This window comes from Myotis nattereri (assembly GCF_964212035.1).
Source record: "Myotis nattereri genome assembly, chromosome: 10".
Lineage (NCBI taxonomy): Eukaryota > Metazoa > Chordata > Mammalia > Chiroptera > Vespertilionidae > Myotis > Myotis nattereri.
In genome coordinates this window covers 60,825,179-60,847,399 of record NC_138085.1, presented here as the reverse complement: position 1 = coordinate 60,847,399, position 22,221 = coordinate 60,825,179, and the positions used below count along the sequence as shown (strand labels likewise).

At 40.0% G+C, this 22,221-nt stretch overlaps 1 protein-coding gene across 1 annotated transcript in view; it reads left to right on the top strand.

Moving 5' to 3' along the window:
* CAMKMT (calmodulin-lysine N-methyltransferase) overlaps positions 1–22,221 on the top strand; it is a 281,601-nt gene that overhangs the window by 246,212 nt on the left and 13,168 nt on the right. The window contains 3 exon segments of the mRNA XM_081100572.1: positions 5,081–5,147; positions 15,129–15,203; positions 21,357–21,420. Of these exon segments, the coding sequence (XP_080956698.1) occupies positions 5,081–5,147; positions 15,129–15,203; positions 21,357–21,420 (206 nt within the window).

Here is a 22,221-nt window from a genome sequence, read left to right as displayed (position 1 = left end):
GGATGTCAACCAAAAAAAGGGGGAGAAACATTGCCAGAAGCCAGAAAATCTCTAAGCAAAGCTGCTAATTATTCTTAATGGGCAAGATGAGCACATTAAGAAACAAATGAATACATCAGTGAAATGTAATTGAAAATCGACCTGGCAGTCGCGCATCACATCTGAGTATTGGCCTGTATATTATTCTCATCTTTTAAAAAATTATTTCTGTTGTTGTTGGCATCTGAATTTAATGAATCTACCTGAGCCTTACTTCCTAGCCTCTTAATCTTCTAACATTCTGATTCTTACCTTTTTTAAAAATAGAGCATTTCCTGATATTTTCTTTTTATCTCCTGTTATTTCTGATTTTTAAATATGTGAGGCAATGGAAAGATGGGTTCTGAATCTCTATATCATAGAAACATATCAACCAGTTGTGAGATTATTTTATTCACTGTCTTCCTAAAATGTACGCAGTGGATTGGCTGTATCTTCTAGAGCCGCGGTCGCCAACCTCTCGGACCACCAGTGGCGGCTGGTGACTGCTGTCTAGAGCTCTCTTCCTTGACCTGGATAGCTAGATGTTGATTTGAGATTGATTAAACAGGTATCTGAAAAGAGATGAAGACTTGAGGTACAAGCGAATGTTGTAAGTCTGAACATTTTCTCAGATTCCTGGGTAGATGTCTCTGAGGTTCTCCGTGGCCCTTAAACTACAGAGCCCCCTACCTCAGCATGCCTCTCCGTACTGATGCTGGGATTTAGCTGTACCCGGAGAGAACAAAGGATGAGTTAGAACATAACATCATTTGGTTCATCCATTTCTCAAATTTATCTTGAAATAGTATGGAATGTATTCCTTTTCTTTGGCGCTGCCCTTTTAGTGTAATTACGAATTCTCCAAGTGCCCACAGATAATAATTACTCCATAAAATTTGTAGCTGGTGATGGCAACGACATGAGAATAGGGGAGAGAAGGGATATACTGAGTTATTATGGATGCTAAGCTTCTTCCAAATCATAATGAATAAAAGTACAACATCTAAAGGTGAGCATCCCTCTCTGCTACACTCACTGCTCGCCCAACACAAGCACCCCGCCTTGACCCCTCCTCAGTAAACAAGTTGTCACCTGCAGCATATGGCAACGCTTGGCGACCCATTTCCTGTGCCCCTCACCCAAGCGTCTCATCCCCACAGTATGCACAGTCTGGATCATGATCTCAAGCTTAAGATTCTTCCAAATTTGGTTAATTTCATGTCCATTTTAAAGGACACCCCTGCTCGCCATTATTTTAACAGAATCCCTGATTCCAGGCATTGATCAGTGAAGCTGCATATGGACTGCGCAGCCTGGGTTGGGGATGGTTGGGACCTTGGGAATGCCGGGCCCTCCGCCTCCACCCAGGCCCCTCCTGCAATACCAATGCCAGCTGAAGTATTGATGCCAGCACTTCTGTTTACAAGATGAGTCACAAATGGACCTCTGTGTGCCTCACATTGGGCAAGGACTCAGCAAATAGCTTGGAAACCTAATTTTTAGTTAGTTAATTAAAATTAATTCAACCAGTATTAATTGCATGCATTTCAGGTGCTAAAGAGAGAGCAGAGGACAAGACAGACCAAGCCCCTGTCTCTGTGGGTCACAGGCTATGCCTTGGCTAGAGCACACATTTATACACGGGAAAGACACTGGCAACCTACAGGGCAGAAGTTCTTGGATTCCCTCCAGTTACTTAAATCCTACAATATAAATGTTCACTTAACTGACGCTGAGTGGCAGGGAAAGAAGGTGAAGCTTCATTGCCAAACCTCACTTGAGTTACAATCACCAGCCTCTTCATCCCTCCAAAGCTTTTACATGAATTATTGAAAAGGATCATGAAATGAAATGAATTAGGCGCCTACTGTGTGTCAGGCTCCTCGTATGTGACACTCCATTAAGCCTGTAAAATAGGTATCATCATTCCTGTTCTAAGGTGGAGCTCAGGGAGGTTAACTGACCCACGTTTACACAGCCGCTAAGAATCGGAACCAGCGCTAGAAGCCAGGTTCAGTTGACTTTGAAGTGTCTTTTTCTCCCATTAAACAGTGCTCTTCACCAAAAGCTGGGCTGCTTGGGTGAGTGTCATCTTGCATTTCCTCAGCGCCCTCTGGAAGAAAAGTTCTCTCATCCATAAACCACAGCTGACATTGCTAACAGAGTTCAGATCACCTCTATGCCATCTTCTCAATTCATTTGAGTAATGAGCACACTTAGGAATATTTGGCGACCTTTAAATTAGCAAATAGTGTCACATTTTAGAAACTTTAGAAATAAAAGTAAACAGGATTTATATAATAATTTCATAGTTTCCCATTCTCACCTTTGATGTTCCAGTGAGGAATGAAGGAAACATGAACCACGAAGGTAATGCCTCTTGAGCCGCAGTGGTCTTCTTTTTCAAATGCTTTCTTGTTTAAAGAACAATACCAATTCTCAAAATGTGTGTGTGACCACCGATAAATATAACAATTACTAATTGCAGCAGGAGGTTAATATTTTAAATCATGTTATATATAATAGGTAACATAATTTCTTTAAATAAGTGATATCATTATGCAAAAATATAATTTTAAGAATAAAAATCAACTGAAGCAAAATTATAATGGAGCCCCACTCCTGAGCTTTGCTTTATTTGAGAACATGTAGAGCTAGAATCCGGGTCTCCTTTTAGCCCCGAGCGTGTGTCCTCTGGCTCTGGAGGTCTCTGTGCCCAGGCAAGGCGATTGGAGGTGATTACTCTGTATCCATTGAATCAGAAATCTCTCTTTGCACCCAGCACCTCCCACTGAAGTCTCCCAGAAGGTGGGTGCAGTTCAGAGAACACGATTTGGTCCATTCCGTTCAAAACTGTCCCGGACAGACCGACTCCGTTTGATTGAATTTCCTTTATTACCCTGAGGTGACACAGAAGAAGGGCCACATTGATTATTGGGCACAGTGCCAACTAGAGGAACCACCCAAAAACCCCACCTAAAGTAAAGGGTGGGGATCAGAATGTCAGAATATATCTCTTAAGGTAGTATTTTCATACGCTATTGACATTTTTTTCTAACCCACCAAATATATTCTCTCCCCAGTTCTAAAAATAAAGCAGCCTAAATACTGCTGCGAATTTTTTTCATTTAAAAAAAAATTGCTCCTAGATTATAAATATATATGCTTGCTTCAGCCTGGCGACCTGTAGTCACAGGTTTATAAATTGTATAAAAGTATATAGTGTTGAGATGTTTACTAAAAATTATTAATAGGTTTTCTGAGTTATATAATTTAACTTCCCTGTGACTATTTTATAAAAAGTATTACCTCCAGTAACAAAATAACATGTTTTGCTTGATAGATTAGGCATGTACTCACAGGACGCGACAGGTGTACCTGTCACATTCTGGCTTGCAGTTGGATGCCATGGAAACACTGACTAGGGTGTGGCCAGAGTGTGGGGGAGCTCAATCAAAAACAGTTGTCAGCTGACTACTAATTTTGTTCTCAGAATAAAGATGTCAGCTGTCCTTTTCTATAAGACATTTCATGTAGAAGACTTTCCTGAAATACTTTCTTCCTGAAATAGAACTGTAGGCCTATGTGTCATTTCAGTTAATCAAAACAAGTAGGCAAATTAGTCTCTTTTATTTTTTTAATGAATGTAATTTAACAGTATTTAATTTGCATACAGGAAAGTTCATCCAGGAAAAAAAAAAAGTCTGCATTATAGCACTTTTGTAAACCTCAACAAAGCCCTTCATTAGGAGACCTAATTGATTTTTCCTCCCCACTCCTGGGGGAAGAAAGCTATCACAGTACCTGCTTATTCACTCCGAGAAGAAATGGGTGTGCCTGGTGTTTCAAGCAGAGATTTGGGTTGAAGCGTCCTGTGGCTCTGTTCTTGCAGGGAGACCTGGGCCAGTGCTCGCTTCCAGCATTCAGGAAATCTGTTTTTCTGAGCAATAGGGGAACATCGCTTGTCTGCTTGGTGTCCTCCCCATGGGCCCAATTTAGTTCAGCTTGCAACCTTCGCTGGAATTATTTTATTTCTTGTTTATTTAAACCTGCCTTATTCCAAAAGAGGGATTTTGAGGTTTCTTACAGTGACACATAGAATATACCATATGAAATACATGAGAAAATGAGGGCAATTGAAAATTAGAAAGACAAGAAAACATGATGAAGCCAGGAGTGGAGGTCAGTATAGAAAATATACCCAATAGGAAGGAGCTGCTGTGGTGGCCAGACTTGGGTCTGAGCTGCACAGCGACTGGAGCAAAAAGAGAAAGAGGAACAGTTACAAGATTTATAGAAGCTGAAGCAAAACTAACTGTCCATCTGAAGTCCAGCATTTCCCATGCGGACACCCAATGTGCTGTTTCCCTGGGCCCTCCTGGAGACGATGCTGCGTGATGGCAGTGACCAGCTCCCCAAAACATCTTTTCAGTACACACGGCTCTTCTTGTACAAGTGCTTACACACCAGCAGATGGCCCGAGGCCAGAGCATAGGTCCCTGTAAGGACAGTTCATCCAGGGGCCTTTCACCGGGTTGACTTTCTTCAGTAATTCATTTTCTCTCTAAGAATCTCCGGGCTTTTATTCATCTTCCTCGTCTCACTTTCTCCCAAGTCTTCTCTGCTGCTCATCCCCACCCTCCCTACTAGCCTTTAGGAGGCTGGGAATACTTCAACCTGGCAAGTCTCAGAAGACGGCCATTGCCCTCCCCGGAGACTGCAGACCTTTGCCTTTGAAGCGAGTGGGGCTTGGCACCTATGGAATAGTCCTCTCCCCCCACCAAGGCCCACATTGGGCCTCGCCCCAATGCTCCCTGAATGTACATTTCCCAGGTAACAAAACTGCAGCCCAGGGAATTAAAAGAGCTTGCCTGTGGCAAGTAACTCAACATTTGGTGGTAGGGCCAGAGCTAGAACCTTCTCCGCCTACCTTATATAACCCTACATCTCTTCTCACCTATCCCCTGTCCGATAACATCACTGTGTTTGTGGGCTTTTATGTCTTTATTTTTAGCCAATTGACAGTCGGTGCAGAAGCTTTCTTAACTATGTCCAACAGATGTGAGAGACATCATCCAAAGGAATCAGAAGGCTGGTGTGTTTAAGACTCAGAAAGTATCAAGCTGGTAAGATACCTTCCTGCATCAACACACTCTGGTTGAAACTGCTTTTTTCCATGCTGTGGGTGATTATTAAAAGCAATAATAGTTCACATTTAGTGAGCATTTACTGTGTGTCAGGCACTGTTCTAAGCATTTTATAAGTATCTTATTTAATGTCCACAAGAACCATAATGAGACAGGCAGGAATTCTTATTATCCTAAATGAATAGATGAGAAAAACTGAAGATGAATATATTACACACTGGGTGGGAATTGTGTGGGGTTGAGAGTGTACCATGTGAGGTTGAGAGAAGCCCAGCTGCCTTCTTTATTTAATTATGTATTGATTGATAGACTTCATCTTTTTTAGAGAGGAAAGGAAAGGAAGAGAGAGACAGATTTGTTGTTCCACTTATTTATGCTATCATTGGTTGATTCTTGTACATGCCTTTGACTGGGAATCAAACCCGAGACCTTTCAGTCTACGGGCCGATGCACTAACCACTGAGAACACCAGCCAGGGCCAGATATGCATCTTTAAATCCTGTGTTGAAATGCTGGTTGATGGCACAGGGAGCACTGTGCTCTGTGTTTCTCATATAAATGAACAAACCAGTTCTGTTTCCCAGAAAACCTCTGGCAGGTCCTAGAAAGAGCAATCTGTACCTGCTCCTCATTCTTGGGAGCCATTGCTCCTAAGAGGATGGACTCCAGGCCCACAAGGGGAGGACTTCTTTTTTTTTTTTTTTTTAATATATTTTATTGATTTTTTACAGAGAGGAAGGAGAGAGAGATAGAGAGTTAGAAACATCGATGAGAGCGAGCCATCGATCAGCTGCCTCCTGCACATCTCCCACTGGGGATGTGCCCGCAACCCAGGTACATGCCCTTGACCGGAATTGAACCTGGGACCTTTCAGTCCGCAGGCCGACGCTCTATCCACTGAGCCAAACCGGTTTCGGCGAGGACTTCTTTTTTAGATGTGGTTTTCAACCTAGTCTTTTAGTTATCAATCAAAAGCACACACTTGCTAGGTTGTCCTCATTTACATGTATTTAATGCTTAAGGTCATTTGTGAGCATTTGAGTGTATTTCAGCATATGGAATCAGGGAATAATAGATTTCAGCATCATGCTGTGAAGAGAGGTTGTGTTTGTACAAGACATAATGTTGTTTACTGGGTGTTAATAATCACTAATAAATAAACATATCTAGACTTCCAAAATGTTGCATTTTGAGGAATCAAAATGTCAAGTGTTTAACTTAGGAAGTATAATAGTATTTTCTATCATCTCTTCATAAAATAATTAAGTTACATAAAGAAGTAAAATGTCATTGTTCAACACAGTACATATGCAGACAATGCTTACTACTTGTCCTTTGTTTCTATTATCTGTTCTCAAGAATGCTACTTCTAAATATATTGTTCTGATATGTACCTAGACCTATAGTCTATATGTCAATAGTCATATAAGAACCTCCAAGATATTTTTTTGTGTGTCTTTATTTCATATTAACTCTGGTCAATTTTTTCCTTTTTAACCACTGCAAGCATTTTATCCAAAATCTACTAAAGCACTTTGTCAGAAAACAGGTGAATGAGTTAGTCCTTGAAATGCCTTGATCTTGTATTAAGAAGTTACAGACTTGACCACTTTAAGAAGCTAAGAGGAATCTGCCAACCAGTGATGTAATAATCAGTGTTCCCCTTCTATCTACTGCTTTCCCACCCATGACCAGTGCAATATGATAAAAGCCTTAGCTCCATATGAGAAGAAATAAAAGGAAACCGCTCACAAAAGAGCTAAGATATGGCACAATATTCCTTTTTTTAATGCCTCAGTGCATATGCAGAATTTCTTCTCCAAATTGGAGGTGTGGGATAGCAGTAGCGACAGATAACTAAGAGGTATTTACCACAGCTACAAAGCTCACATGTGAGCCAAATATTTCTGCTGTTAAAAAGCACTTCAGAGCTTGACATGAAGTTTATAACAGCTAAATGTCTCCTGTGACTTCATTTGCAAAGACGATAGAAAAGCAGAAAGGAAAATCATGATATGAGAACTGGGAGCCTAGGAGATTGTGCTTTTAAAAAGGAACGAGAAACCACCCAGAGGTTTGACTGGCCCTCTGAGCTCCCATTTTCACTGCCCTGACCATGTTCTCTAACAACTGGCACTCCTCCTGCCATCGAGCCTCTGCCTGCCTCTCACACAGGGCAGACCCAGGTTGTGTGGGGCCTGAAACTTATTTTGAGGGCCCTCTTAGGGTGATGAATTTGATTAGACCTTACTTTGGCAAATTTTACAGAAGCATACTACCGAGTGAACTCATTGCTAGGGCTCCTTGTGGGCCTTGGGAGGTGCCTGTGCGAGTGAGGGGTCCCGGCAGTTAAGCTTCATTAGCTTCCCAGTAAATCCACCCCTGCTCTCATAAACGCCACCAACCTTGCCCAGAGTAATGCTCTTCCCTTGTATACGTCCTTACCCGCTCTGTTCCATTGTAATCCCGCCCGACTGTTGCTAAATATGAAAGGCTTGTTTGTGAAACCCAGGAGCTTTAGCCCTGGTCAAGGAAGACCTAGGGTGTTCCTCTGTGAGGCATATAGCAATGACACCTCAAAGATCTTAATACAGTTTTTTGATGTTTCATTCATTTGTTCATCCTTGCAGCCCTCCATTCATTTAACTAATATGTCCAAGGTATTCTGCCTTTGAGAACATAAATTGTGCAATAATCAAGAATAATCCTTGAACAAAGGAAATTGTGCTGCCAAATATAGCTAGGGATTGGTGAAAGAGCAAATGTATTTACAGCATCTCAATTGTTAGGTTTATCTGAAGCTGTCTTCAAAACGGTGACGGTCTAATAAAGAACCATTCAGAGCTTTTGACGCCTACATATTTCTAGGTGTTCCAGAATTAGTGAATGGCGTCATTCTATGGGTAATATGAACAGTTACAAAATTTTTTAAAAATCTATTAAATATACCCTGCTGTGATATTAAAAGTGAATTTCTACTTAAGAAAAAAGGTTATCTTTGTGTGAAAATTGCTAGTGAATTTAGGCCTGTGACTTTTATTGTTCTTTGATAAACCATTAGTCTTAGTAAACTATGGAACTTATTATAACTTTTAAGACTTTTTTATAACTCAAATTATACCTTTATGTGGGCCCCCAGGATTGACTATTGGCCCCATTGCCCTACTTCTTTTTAAGATTTATATCTTTTTGGAGGCTCATTTTCCATTAGAGGTTAAATTGGGGGTGTGAAAAATGATTTTTAAACGGAAACCCCAACGCAGTGGGATCCAGGTGGTGATTTTCCAGGCCTCTGCAGTCTTCTCACCTTCCTCACTCTCTTCACTCAGTCTGGCTTCCACTGCTCCCCCACGTACACCCTCTCCCTTGTCACCCAGGCCTCTGCAGTCTCCTCCTAACACATTTGGTCCTTCCCATCTCTGGTCTCTGCCGATCTTATTCCCCTCCTCCTCGCCCATCTAAGCCCTTCCTTCTAGGATGACTTAGTTACCATTTCCTCCTGACTATTTTAGCCTGCCCTCATATTTTCCTTCTTTTAACTTCAATTGGCCTTAGAATAGTCCCACAGTAAAACGGTGCATTCTCTTATTGTCCAAAGTGTGTTGTCTTTGTTTTCATGTTCACTGGTGCATCCATTTCTTGACAAGTATTTTGATCCCTTTTGCCAAGTACTATCCTAAGTGCTGTAGATTTACTAATGAACACGACTGAGAACGTCCATGTCTTCTTAGAATTAACATTCTAGCAAGTGAGGCAAATAATGTTTTTGAAGGCAAGGATTCTGCTTAATATGTTTTTGTACTCTGAAGCAATTAGTATACTTTATCCCTGTTATATGAAAAGTTTTAAGATTTGTATTAGGAGCACAGTTTGGAAGATGGGAATCCACAAGACTTACGGAACCAAACAATTTTTAGGAGAGGAAAGTAAAGCGCTAGAGATGCAGACATCAGTGCATATATCAGATAGCTGACTTTCATTTCAGGGTAGGGATCTTCTCAGGCAGACACATGCAGTGTCTGTAGACACACCGACATTGTGAGTAGGCATTTATCTGTCCTTTGTCAGGTTGAAGAGGAAGGTTAGTAGAAGGTAACTGAGATAAGGAAGCTGAGGGCTCTCGTAAAGAAATGTTCTGATAACATGTACCTATTAGTGAGTTTGCTAGAATTATGGTAACATAATCTTGAGCACTGCTGAGAATCCTAGAGATGTCAGATATGGAAAAATGAAATTACTAAGTGTACTTTTTATTACTAACATAACATTTTTTATTTGCTTGACATGTTTATAGAAGGACTGATGCCCCAGCTTCTTTGCACCAAAGAAACCAACTCCCACAGGAATGTCATCCAGTTTCAGATATTTTGATAGAGTTCTTTTTTTTCCTATTAAAATGAGCCAGATTTTAAAATATGGGACACCATATTTTTAGGGGCCCTCTAAACTGCAGCATATATAAAATTAAGGCCTTTTCTTCTAGAATAACATTTTATTAACTCCTTGGACACAACGATCCCTACTCTTTAGCCAGGTCAAACTCTCTCTTACTACCAAAAATCGGCTACGTTCTGTTTTGATAGCAAGGTGTGCAGGTTAGACTACTGCATCCTCTGTGAAAATGTCTTCCAGTTTTAAGGAAAAAAATCCCATCTTCGTAAATAGATATTTGTATCACAAAAGTTACATATCAAATAAAGATGTCTTCATTTTCAAAGGATTTTGTCACTTTTAAATGGATGAGGGGCAATCTTAAAATTTTTTTTTAGAGGATGAACACATGATAATCTATTGCTAAAATCATTTTTTTTTAGTTTAATAATAGACACTTATTTCATTACTTTGCCATTACAAACAATGCTGCGGTGAAACACATCTGCACATAAACTGTTCATTTGCAAGTATGTTTGCTGAGCCAATTTTTAGAAGTGGACTTAGTCTGTTCATATCAAATCATGGAAAGTCCGAAACTTTGTAACATATTTTTATATCTGTTAAAGACTAGTCCCTTGCATTATTCTTTCTCCCTAGACTATTATAAAATTATGTTGGTATTTTGACTATGCGGTATTGGCATTTTCATTGAAATATATGATTTACTACAACTTGATATCTTTATGACTTTGAGTCTTCATTTCCAAGAACAGGGTGATTTCTTTCTATTTAAGTTGTTTTTTAGGTGTTTCACTAGCATTTAGAATCTTTCCTCCTGACCCATGTGGTTCAGTTGGTTGGAGTGTTGTCCCATACACTGGAAGGTCGCAGGTTCGATTTTGATTGCCTGTCATGGTACATATCTAGGTTGTGGGTTTGGTCCCCAGTTGGGGAGTTTGTGAAAGGCAACCAGTCTCTCTCTCTCTCTCTAGTCAATAAACATTCTCCAGTGAGAATAAATAAATAATAAATAAATAAATAAATAAATAAATAAATAAATAAATAAAACATTTCTCTTGTTAAGCTTATTTTTGGAAAGTGCATTTTTTATTTCTCTTATAAATGAGATCTTTTCTTCCATTACATTTTCTAACTGGTTGTTACTTATGTGCATATAAAGAAAGCTATAGGGTTTTGTGTAGTAAATATTCAGTTGCCTCAAATTTCTAATAGTTTGTCAATTCTCTTGAATATTTTAAATTAGCCATTACATCTTCTGTAAATGATGATAATTTTAACTTCTTTCTGATTCTTATACCTCTCTTTTCTTTATTTTGTATAATTTTATTGGCTAAAAGTTTCCAGAATTATATTATCCTATATAATAATAGCATAATATGCAAATCAACCAAACGGTGGAACGACCGGTAACACGCACTGACCACCAGGGTGCAGACGCTCAACACAGGCGCTGCCCTCTGGTGGTCAGTGCGCTCCCACAGGGGGAGTGCCACTCAGCCAGAAGCCAGGCTCATGGCTGGTGAGCGCAGTGGCGGTGGTGGGAGACTCTCCCGCTTCTGTGGCAGCGCTAAGGATGTCCAAGTCAGTCAGTCAGACATACCCCGAGGGCTCCTGGACTGCAAGAGGGCGCAGGCTGGGCTAAGGGACACACACACACACACACACACACACACACACACACACCCCTCCCTGGGTGCATGAATTTCGTGCACCAGGCCTCTAGTACTATATAATAAAAGGCTAATATGCAAATAGAATGAACAGCAGAACGACTGGTTGCTATGATGTACACTGACCACCAGGGGGGCAGATGCTCAACACAGGAGCTGCCCCCTGGTGGTCAGTGCAGTCCCATAGGGGGAGCACTGCTCAGCCAGAAGCCAGGCTCACGGCTGGCCAGCACAGTGGCAGTGGCGGGAGCCTGTCCCACCTCTGCGGCAGCGCTAAGAATGTCCAACTGTCAGCTTAGGCCTGCTCCCCAAGTGGGCCTATGCCATCAGTCAGACATCCCCCAAGGACCCCTGTACTACAAGAGGGTGCAGGCTGAGCTGAGAGGACCCCCACCCTGAGTGCATGAATTTAGTGCACTGGGCCTCTAGTATTAAATAATAGGCGTCTTTGAGCCTTACTTTTTTGATAATCCTCTAATATTTCACCACTAAGTATGCATTAGCTTTTTTGTATCAAAAATATATTTTTTTATCTTGTTAAGGAATTTTTTATTGACTCCTATTTTTAAAAAATTATCATAAATATGGAACTTTATGTCTTTTCAGCATGTATAGAGATGATCAAATTGTTTTTATTTCACCTACAACTATGACAGTTCATGTTAACAGGTTTCCTAGTATTATAACATCTCAGCACATTTAGTCACTTAGTTGTGGTGCTTTAATTCTTCCTTTAACATGCTGTTTTACTCTAATAATATATTATCTGAGATTTTTTGGATAACAACTTTATTGAGCTACAATTCACATACCATACAATTCACCCACTTAAAGTATGCAATTCAATGTCTTTTAACATATTCACAGTTATGCAACCATGACAGTCAGTTTTAGAGTATTTTCATCACCCCCAAAAGAAAAACCATACCCTTTAGGAGACACTTCCTATTCCCTTACACCCTTTCTTCTTCCCAGTGCTAGACAACCACTAATCTACTTCCCGTCTCCATGGATTTTCTTTTCCATAAATGGAATTGTACAATATGTCATGTTTCATATCTGACTTCTTTCACTTAATATATAGTGTTTCGAGGTTCATCCATGTTTTAGCACGTATGAGGATCTCACTAATGTTTATGGTTAAATAATATTCCATTGCATGGATATACCATATCCATTCATCACTTTATGGACATCTGGTTGTTTTCATTTTTAAAGTTCTTATGCTGCTTAAAACATGCTGCTGTGAATACTTGTGTACAAGTTTTTGTGACAAGTTTCATTTCTTTTGGGTGTATATGGTCACATAACCTCTATGTTTATCCTTTTGAGAAACGCCAGACTGTTTTCCAAGGTGGCTGAGCCATGTTACATTCCCACCGGTAGTGCATGATGCTAGCTGAGCTTTTTGCATTGATATTCATCAATAAAATTGGCCCACACTTTTACTGTGTAACCTTTATTAGGTTTTAATATCACTGGTATACTGGCTCCCTAAAAGAATTTGGAGGCTTGACATCTCCACTGCCGAGATGAGATACAGCTGAGGACTCTACCCAGTATCCTGTCAGTTATGGGGTTTTCTAGTCTGACTGGTGGAAACAGGTACTATCCCGGCCCTGCGTGAACACTGGTCCAGTCCCGTCCACTTCTCTCAGATGGTGCTTTTCTTAACCTCAAGCAGTTTCCTCATATACATGCACCAGTCAGTACTCTGTCAAAGACTCCAGGGGGACTCCCCACAGTTCTTCAGAATGTTCTCTCTGCAGCAACCTCCTGTCTGGTACTCTATACTGTAAACTGGAATCGCCTTGGTTTCCTTAGACTTTCAGGGAGTCTACCTGCTTCCACCTTAGTTCTTCCCCGCTGTGCTATGGCCTGGAAACTCTCTCAAGGCAGTAATCTGAGGCAATGGCAGGACTCGCTTAATTACCCCCACCCCTCTCAAGGATCACTGTCCTTTGTTGCTGATTTTCAGTGTCTTGAAAACTATTGCTTATATGTTTGTGTAGGTTTTTTTAGGGGGGGGGGCAGTTCAGGCAGTAGGATAAATGAGGTCTTTGTTACTTCATTTTTGCCAAAAGCAGAAATCTTCAGAAAGCATTTTAAGTGGCTTAAACTACACACTCCACTCAGAGAACAACTTAATATAGGAACCTCTATTTCTTGAGTGCTCTCTGGGTGCCAGGCACTATGCTAGGGAAACTCATACAGAATTCATTGATAGGACGTATTTATTGAACAGCTATTAGGTATCAGGGACTGTTCTAGGCAATGAAGATACATCCTGGTACAAAACAGGTTTTAAAAAAATATTTGTCCCTATGGTGCTTAGTTCTACCTGAGAAAGAGAGAATAAACAAAATTAATAATTCAGTAATATAGCACATTAAAGGGTAATAACCACTATAGAAAAATAAAGAGCAGGTTAAGGGGGTTCAGAAATACTGAAGTGGAAATTAATGATTGCAGTTTTAAGCAGAATGGAAGTCTTACTTGAGAAGGTAACACATTTGAGCAAAGACTTGAAGGAGATGAGGGAACGAGCCAGGGGTTGTATGGAAGAAGAGCATTTACACAAGGAAGCAGCCTATTTAAAGACCCTAAGGCAAAAGCATGCCTGGTGTATTCAAGTAATCATAGAGAGACCTCTGTTGCTAGAGCAAAGACCAAGGGGAAGAGTCCTAGGAAATGAGGTCAGCACGGGAACCGGATTGAATAGGGTCTTACGGGTCATTATCAAGACTGGCTTTTACTATGAGTGGAGAGAGGAGCCATTAGAAGATAGTAAGAAGACAAGGTTTGTGATTGGAAATATGTTTTGAAAGGATAATTCTGGCTGCTCTTTTGAGCAGAAATTGTGGGGTGATAGGTGGAAGCAGGGAAACCAATTAGGAGACTGAATTAAATCAGATGAGAGATGATAATAATTCTTTCTAGGGTGGAGCAGTAGAAGGATAGGAGGTGGATTTTGACATATTTCAAAGGTAGAATGACTACATTTCCTGGCACATCCAACGTGGGTACAACAGAAAAAAGAATTGAGGATATAGTCATAGTCAAGGGTTTTGGCCTGAGCAACTGGAAAGATGGGTTTAGCAGCTGAGAAAGACTGTGCATGAAATGAATTTTGGGGGAGGGGAGAGAGGGAGATGAGGAGGAATTTAATATTGAGCATATGAAGTTTGAGGTGTCTGCTAGAGTCCCAAGCGGAACTATTAAAATAGGAAGTTGGATATAGGAACTTGGAGTTCAGGGTACAGTTCTAGGCTGATAGGGCCAGTGAAATGAAGACTGATAACTGACCGCATTTAGCAATGTTGAGGTTGTTGGGGAGACTGTCAGGATGGGTGATTTTTTAACTGCACCTGAAAACTGAGAACTGCTAAGTGAAAGTCTTTTCCTCCATCTTGCCCGATTGCTCATTTCATTAGTAAGAAATGCAACTGGCATGCCAAGCACAATGTATGCTATTGCACATCCTTTATTTTTTCAAATTTGTATTTCGGTCAGATGGGGAAATACTTTTATTTTAATATGTACCTTACAGATGTTGAGTCTAGATTCATTCTAATGACTATGGTAAAGATAAGATATTTTTCCCTAGTTCATCTCCAAAAACATATAAAACCTAGCAAAAGCTTAACTATTGTATTTAAATAGAGAATTCTTCCTCTTCTTGAGTTGATGACTAAATAAAATATAGAACAGACCGTTATGTTCTAGTTTTTTATTATACCTTTTGAAATAGTTTGTATGTGCCTTTTAAATAATTTCAAGTGCCATGAAAAATAATGTTAATAGCTCAAAATCAAAAGTAAAAAAAAAACACACAAAAAACAACAACACAAAAACCCCTAAGTATAATTTTTAAAAAATCTTTTTTTCCCTCAAGCGTTTTACGATGGGATAATGAGACAGATGTCTCTCAACTGGAAGGACATTTTGACATGGTTATGTGTGCTGACTGGTAAGTACATAAAAATCATAAAACTCCTGTTAGGAAAAAAAATAGCTTTGCTGGAGTAATTGGGCTGTGCTGTTTTGCTGTCGGCTAAGCAAAGTCAACAAATGAAGCACAAAGCCACCTTAACCTCAACAAATTAATATTCATCTCCATGTGACAGTTATAAGGTAGTCCCTATCACACAGTAACTTCTACCACATTATTTCCCAAAGATTGATTTTGAGAAGCATTTCCATTTTCTGGAATTGCCTCTGTTTCATGCTTGACGTATCAGTAAATGGACGACTTAGGCAAATTGCAAATAATTATGGCTCGGAGAGGAATAGTCTGGAGAAAAAGGAGTTTATCAACACAAGCAGCTCAATTAGCTTACTTCTTAGGAGAGATCTGACTATTGATATAAGGGAATATATGTATGTGTGCACACATATACGCTCCAGCAAATAAACATATCTATGGAATATCTTTAGGGAAATAGCTTTTCTTAAAATGTATGTTTGCTATCTAATACTGTTCAATGTATTCAATTATGATATTTAATTATACATAAAATAAGAATTATAAAATTACATTTTAATTGTTATGCAAATAATAATATTAAAATCTCTGTCAGATGCCTGCTTTTTAAAAATAATTTACATATTTTGTCTTCTCTTTTAGCCCGGTCTACTAATTGTTAATGACAGTCTGATCCTAAGTTACAGGATAAATATGTACCAAACCTTAATAATGATTTCAACTAATCTTATGTATTTTCTTCATGTGTGTTGAATAATAATTGTTTCAGCGGATGGGAAATGTTGACAATTCACAATTATTTTTCCTGTTAAGAGTAAGATCTTATTTGTATGTTTATCTTGATGTTTTTATGACACCTAAGTTCAGATTCTAAAGATCTATTATGTTGATAAACTGAATCATAAGACTCAGAGTCCAGAGAAGACTCCCTCTCAGAGAGTTGAGTGAATAGGATGACATTTTCAGGAAATCTTTATTATGATTATTATGATTATTATTATTTAATACAATTTTTAATGGGTAACTTTTCTACCCAGGTTAATGAAATTAGATTTTCTTTTTTTTTTCTTCTGATTAGTACTTCTCAATAAAAAATTAATATTTCATTTTATTTTTAGCTTGAGATTTTCTAGTTTTCCATGCCCTTTTAGTGTCTTTGAACCCAGTTTCAGAAAACCTGTTCCAAAGAAGGAAGAAACAGATTCCTGATTAATCATTGATAGTGTGTCTCAATATTACATCCTTCATCTAATCGAAAATAAGGAAATAAAATCTCACCATATAATTTGAGTATGTAATTTAGTAAGTGACTTTCCTCCCGAATATGAGAAAGATCCTCCAGGTTTCATTGCGCAGATGAAGATAATGCTGGCAGGATTAGATCAGATTAAGCAGGAAAGTCAGATCAGAGAGCAGCAGAAAGAGGGACCGAGGGCAGCATCTTCTTGGAGGCTTAGATGGGTCGCACATGGATGGGCTCTGATTACGTGGGGAAAGTCAGGGCTGGCCAAGAGATTTGGGTTACATTTGTCCTTTGCACAAATATCAAAACAGCCCGTCCTTGTCATACCTTGTGTTGTGGGCACTCACACCATGTCATCCTATTTGTACCAGAGAGACAAGCAGAGGAAGTAAGATTTAAGCTCTTTTATGATTAATGTTTTCAGGTTAAAAATAGCCACACAACATGTTTGAAAAATAGTCTTTTTTTTTTCCTTGCCAACAACAGGATCACATACAACTGGTATACATAATGCATATTCACTTAATGCTTTCATTACAAATATAGTATAACATAATACAGTGTACACACACCACATACTCACACATCACAAACACACATCACAAACACACACATCTAGTGGCTCTGTGAGAATGTATGAATTCAAATGAACTAAATAGACCAAGTTTCATTTTATAAATGGCTTTTCTATGCATTAATTCAGTGGGGGTTTTTTTTCCTGGTGTTCTAAGTGCCAGAATGTCAGCCTGTTTATAATTTCCCATTAGGAAATGTGAAACATTAAGCTACTCTCACTGCGATGCTGATATTATTTCCAAAAGAAATGCTTTGGGAATGGTCTCTCTTCATATTCACAGGGATGGGTAAGCTGCTTAGAAACTTAGAAAGTACAGCGGTGTTTGTAATATGCATGTTGTGCCGATAGCAGTGAGGCCCAGGGCTCCATGAGCTCTTTATTGTCCTGTAGGTTTGGCAATTCTCTATCAGAGTTTCTGCCTGGATGCTGCTTCTAGGGGCGGGCAGGCAGACCATGCAGCTTTTCTCTCTCTCTCTCTCTCTCTCTCTCTCTCTCTCTCTCTCTCTCTCTTTTGAATGTCACAGAGGAGGAAAAGAAAGCTCCCTTTAGACACTACCACCAAGATGAAACCTGAAATGCTCAGTGCCAAAAATAGGTACCACACATAAATAGATCACTTAAGTCTCACCCCATCCTTCAGTCATTGTCAGCCAATGAGATCTGGATTAGGCCACGGGAATATGAAGCAAGAGTCACAGAGTTCGAATATTAGGCACATGGATTAAATTCTTATTGAAGCATTTCCAGCAAGGATGGCATTGTCTGATTCCCTGAATAGCTAACCAGTGGTACTGCTTGATCCCATTTACATGAAAACAAGCTCTATTCACAAACCTATTCCCAACCCACATTGTGGCTCAAGTAAAAATGCACATGATTACAACAGGCGGTGATATGTTTATGTTCTTGAATCATTCATATATTCATATATTTACATTCAAACATTCACAAACCTGTGGGTACCAGGGGAAATAACTCATTTCCCAGAAGACATAGTCTCTTGGCTCACATCTAAATTATTAGCTCGACTAGATTATAAAATAAAAAGGAAAGCTGTGAAAGCTAGTCATTATTTAACTGTTCAGCATTTTTGACAATGAAATATAGTTTCATGGTTCAACAGTTCCTAAATAACTTGTAAAATGTCAACTTTGAAATAAACAGAAAGGAAAATAGAGGTACTGCAAAAGGGATGCTGTGGACAAGCATCAAAATATTAGAATATTTAACCACAGGTGTAAAAAAACACACACACCTGCCTATTAAGTTCCTTGGTTGACTTGTTTAATGCTGAATTTAATATGAGTTCCTTTGCACTGGAATGCAGTCCAGCCCAGTCCTTGCTGAGCTTAGAAAAGCGAGTGATTGTTACTATGAAGTCTGCCTTTCCAGACTCCTGTTCAACCCCAATAATCTAAGAGCCTGGAAGTCAGATTTATTTATTTTTTATCCAGTGAACGCTCTCATTCAGCATTTGATGGCTTTCCAGTTTATTGTAGCTCTGCAGAAATGAAAACGATTCTGCACCCTTGGACTCTAACGGCTCGAAGAGAGTCTGAAATGCCACCCGGAGCCTGCCGCGTGGAGCTAGGTGTGTGGGACTCAGCGCCACCTGGGCACTCCTGCAGCCAGATGTGGGAAAGAAATGGGGAAGGCACGTCACCTCCCTTGCTCTCAGCATTTTCACTATGGACACTGGATTGTTTCTATTTTCTGTTCTTTTTTACTTTTAATGATTTTTGTTTAAGTTTGGTTTTTGTGGGAAAAAATTTTTTTTTCCAAATAGGTTCTAGAATTTCTTTGATTTCTTTCAGATTCTGTAATCATGGATATTTCTAAGTCACACCTTAAGGAATTTTACTCCTGGAAAGATCTTTAACCCAAACGTAGTGAGCCCTTTCCCCTCACACCTGAGGACACAGTCCCAAAACGATGTGCAATGTGCCCAAGATCTTGCAACCTAGCGGGAAGAGCAAGTGGGATCAGCATAGGGCACGAGGGCCAGCTTCCACAGCAGTCAGTGGATAACTACTGACGGAGGCCATTCTTCCGCTGCAAGTTAGTCTGAAACGTCGAATGTAACTGAGCACATTTCACCTTGAAAATCACAAGAGGTCTTCCTTTTTGTGGATAGTGACAGAGAAATGCCTCCTTTCCTCTGCACTAATTAATTTCCCTATGAGAGGAGCTGTAAATGCTCTGTGCGCTGCTCAAAACAGACTGATTCTAAGGGAAGGGATGAAAATGGCCTGCCACCTTTCCTTTCTCATAAAATCTGTGGTTCAGATCAATGGAACAAAGCAAGTTTGATTCCACGAGTGAATTCTGTAGAGGGGTGTGTGTGTGTGTGTGTGTGTGTGTGTGTGTGTGCACATCTCTGTGTGTTTTAATGGCCGACCTAGGCTGACTGTCGATGCACTTTGATCAGTAACTGAAGGGGAGAGTTGAAACGGTATCTCCATCCCCATCACTGACCCTCTCAGCCTTTTTAAATAGATCCACTTAAGCTACTGCTGTTCTCTGAGCCCATTAGGACCATTTAAGGGTCGAATTTTCCCGAGATTATATATCACTCCTACTAAAGCACATTGAAATTGCTCATAGGACTATCCTGCAAAGCATTATAAATTCTGCATCAGAGCTAGGAGACAGGTGAGCTTGCTTGGAATAAAGACCACTTAGGGAACTGCAGGAATTACTTTTGGGAAATTTGGTTGGGATGGAGTAGACGGCATTACTGTATTTGGAGTGTGTCCTGTGTGTTGAGCTGCATTTTTTCAGTAAGTTGGGATGCTAATTAATATACCTGTCACCATTACCAACATTAAGTAGAAATAGTACTTTTTAAGGTTATGTTTTAAACTCAGCTTTTAAGATGCTGTTTTTATTCTAATGATCTTATCAGCTCTTAGGATGCACAGGTATAAACTGAGCATGGTCTTTTGCTTAATGCTATGTACCCCAACCAGCCAGGTTTTCTATAGGCCTGAGTACCGGACAGAGATATCCTCCCACAATGATAATCTTCTTAAAAAACAAAACCAGAATGCTTAATTATTAAAACTTAGGATATCATTACCTCACTAAAGAATAAGGTATATAGTCCCGAAGAGAAAAAGTTTTAAGACACTTAGATATAACTTGATTTCTTCCTTTTCCATCCTTAATGGTTATTAGTCACTGATTCACATGACTTAAAGGCAGATTTTATAAAAACAAATATTTGCCAACTAATATGTATTATTAATTTGATTCCACCACAGCCACAGAGGTGGGCCTTTATTGATAAAGACACAGAGGCTTCATGGGAAGTGACTTGTCAAGGTGACACAGCAGAGAGGTCAGAGCCATAGCTCTATTAAACGGTGAACTACACCCCACCCTTGCCTGTAATGTGGCTCCTGCTGACGGCCGAAACCCTCAGCTCCAAGAAGGATGGGGCAGGGCCCTGGAGTAGGCAGTACTTACTCATGCTCTGTGAGGAGCAGGGAGGTGAAACCAGAGGGGCCTGCACCCAACGACAGCGTTGGGAATGGGAGAGGGCTCCCACTTAGGCTCCTCCTGGGGTGGCTGGTGCACCAGGCTGCCCCGTGTCCTAGGATGCGAGTCCCAGATAAGCAGACTCTGTCCCAAACTTTCCACGACAAGGCCTGGTGAGCATGGGGTCAGGCCAGCCTAGCCAAAGGGACGGTAGAGCTACAACAAATTCTCCAGAGACCAGAGGATAAAAAAGAAAGATGACAGCGAACTGGAAAAAAGTCAACATGCAGATCAAGCGGGAGGAATCCAGAGTTGCCATGGTCTCCATGATGCGTCGCCCAAGCCTTACCTTTGTTCTTCGTTTTCGGAGCCATTTAGTCCTAGGCCCCTGGTGGAATCTAACCTCAGTGCTATGCCTAGTCACTAAAAGCCGTCCCCACCGGAGGTGATTCAGCGGTTTGTTTTTGGAGGGTGGTCGCACAGCACCCTCCGTGTGCGGGGGCCGGTCTACAGAGACTGAGCTCCAATGGCAGCAAGTGCTGGGAGAGCTTCCTCCAAACAGAAGCTTAGAAATCGTCCCGTTAACAATAACCTGGGGCCCAGTGTGTGTGAATAACCCGGGCCCATTGCCTGTTGATGACTTGGCTTCGCTTCCATTGCAGTACCACTAACCACAGTATCTTTATTTCTCCCCAGCAAGACATTTGAATAGAAAAATGCAATGTCTCTTCTTGAGCGTTGAGTAAACAGGTGTAATTAGCCCTGTACTTGTCTCCATTAGTATCATTAGACTTGAAAACCCAGTTTAATCTGGATTCTGCTCTCTTCTCAATGGCAGCCTGTTTCTGGACCAGTACAGAGCCAGCCTGGTCGATGCAATAAAGAGATTGCTCCAGCCCGGGGTAAGTAGTTCCTGTTTCCACCCGAACACTGGTTCAGAATAATTAGTCTGCGCGCAGAGATGGAGAGAGTAATGGAATGGCAGGATTAATGTCATGTGATACTTTAATACTTATTATGTCCAACTTCAATTGGGTCTTCTGATCTATCAGATTCTTTCCTAATCATAACCAGGAAACTTCTTACCCTTGGCCTTCAGATAAGGAACACAGTGGGTAGTAAAATAAATGAAACTGCTTCAAAGATAGTGTGAGATTATTTTTATCAAAGAATTTCTTGAGTCTTTTCCTTTGATAGCAATATCTTCATATGAAAGTAGAAGTATGATATGGAAAGTTTTCTGTTGACTTCTGTCATTTTAAATCCCTTCAATGGTAACCTTTGTCATTGGGTATTTATTGCAAAGGCATTTTTTTTTCTATTTCTGTTTATATTAAAGAAAAAGGACTTCAGATGAATCTGTATATTAAAAGTTCTTTGCTTTAAAAGGAAGCCATTATTTACATATTATAAACATTAGGTCACAATGAAGCCACACATGGCATAAAAATTGTGCACATTTTTACATTTATATATCCATTTATGCCTGTGAGTAAATTACAGAGTTTGTATCCACTCTTATTTTGTTGGGCTGTTATACTAAGCTAGGAGGTCTTGCAGCCTAAACAGAGAGTTAATATACGTCTATTTAAAGTAAGAAAACGAGTTTAAAGCTCATGCATTAAAAAAAAGAAAAAAAATTTAAGTATGTAAGGCTCTCGCTGTACCATCGAGTTTAAAATAGCGTAACAATGTTAATGCAG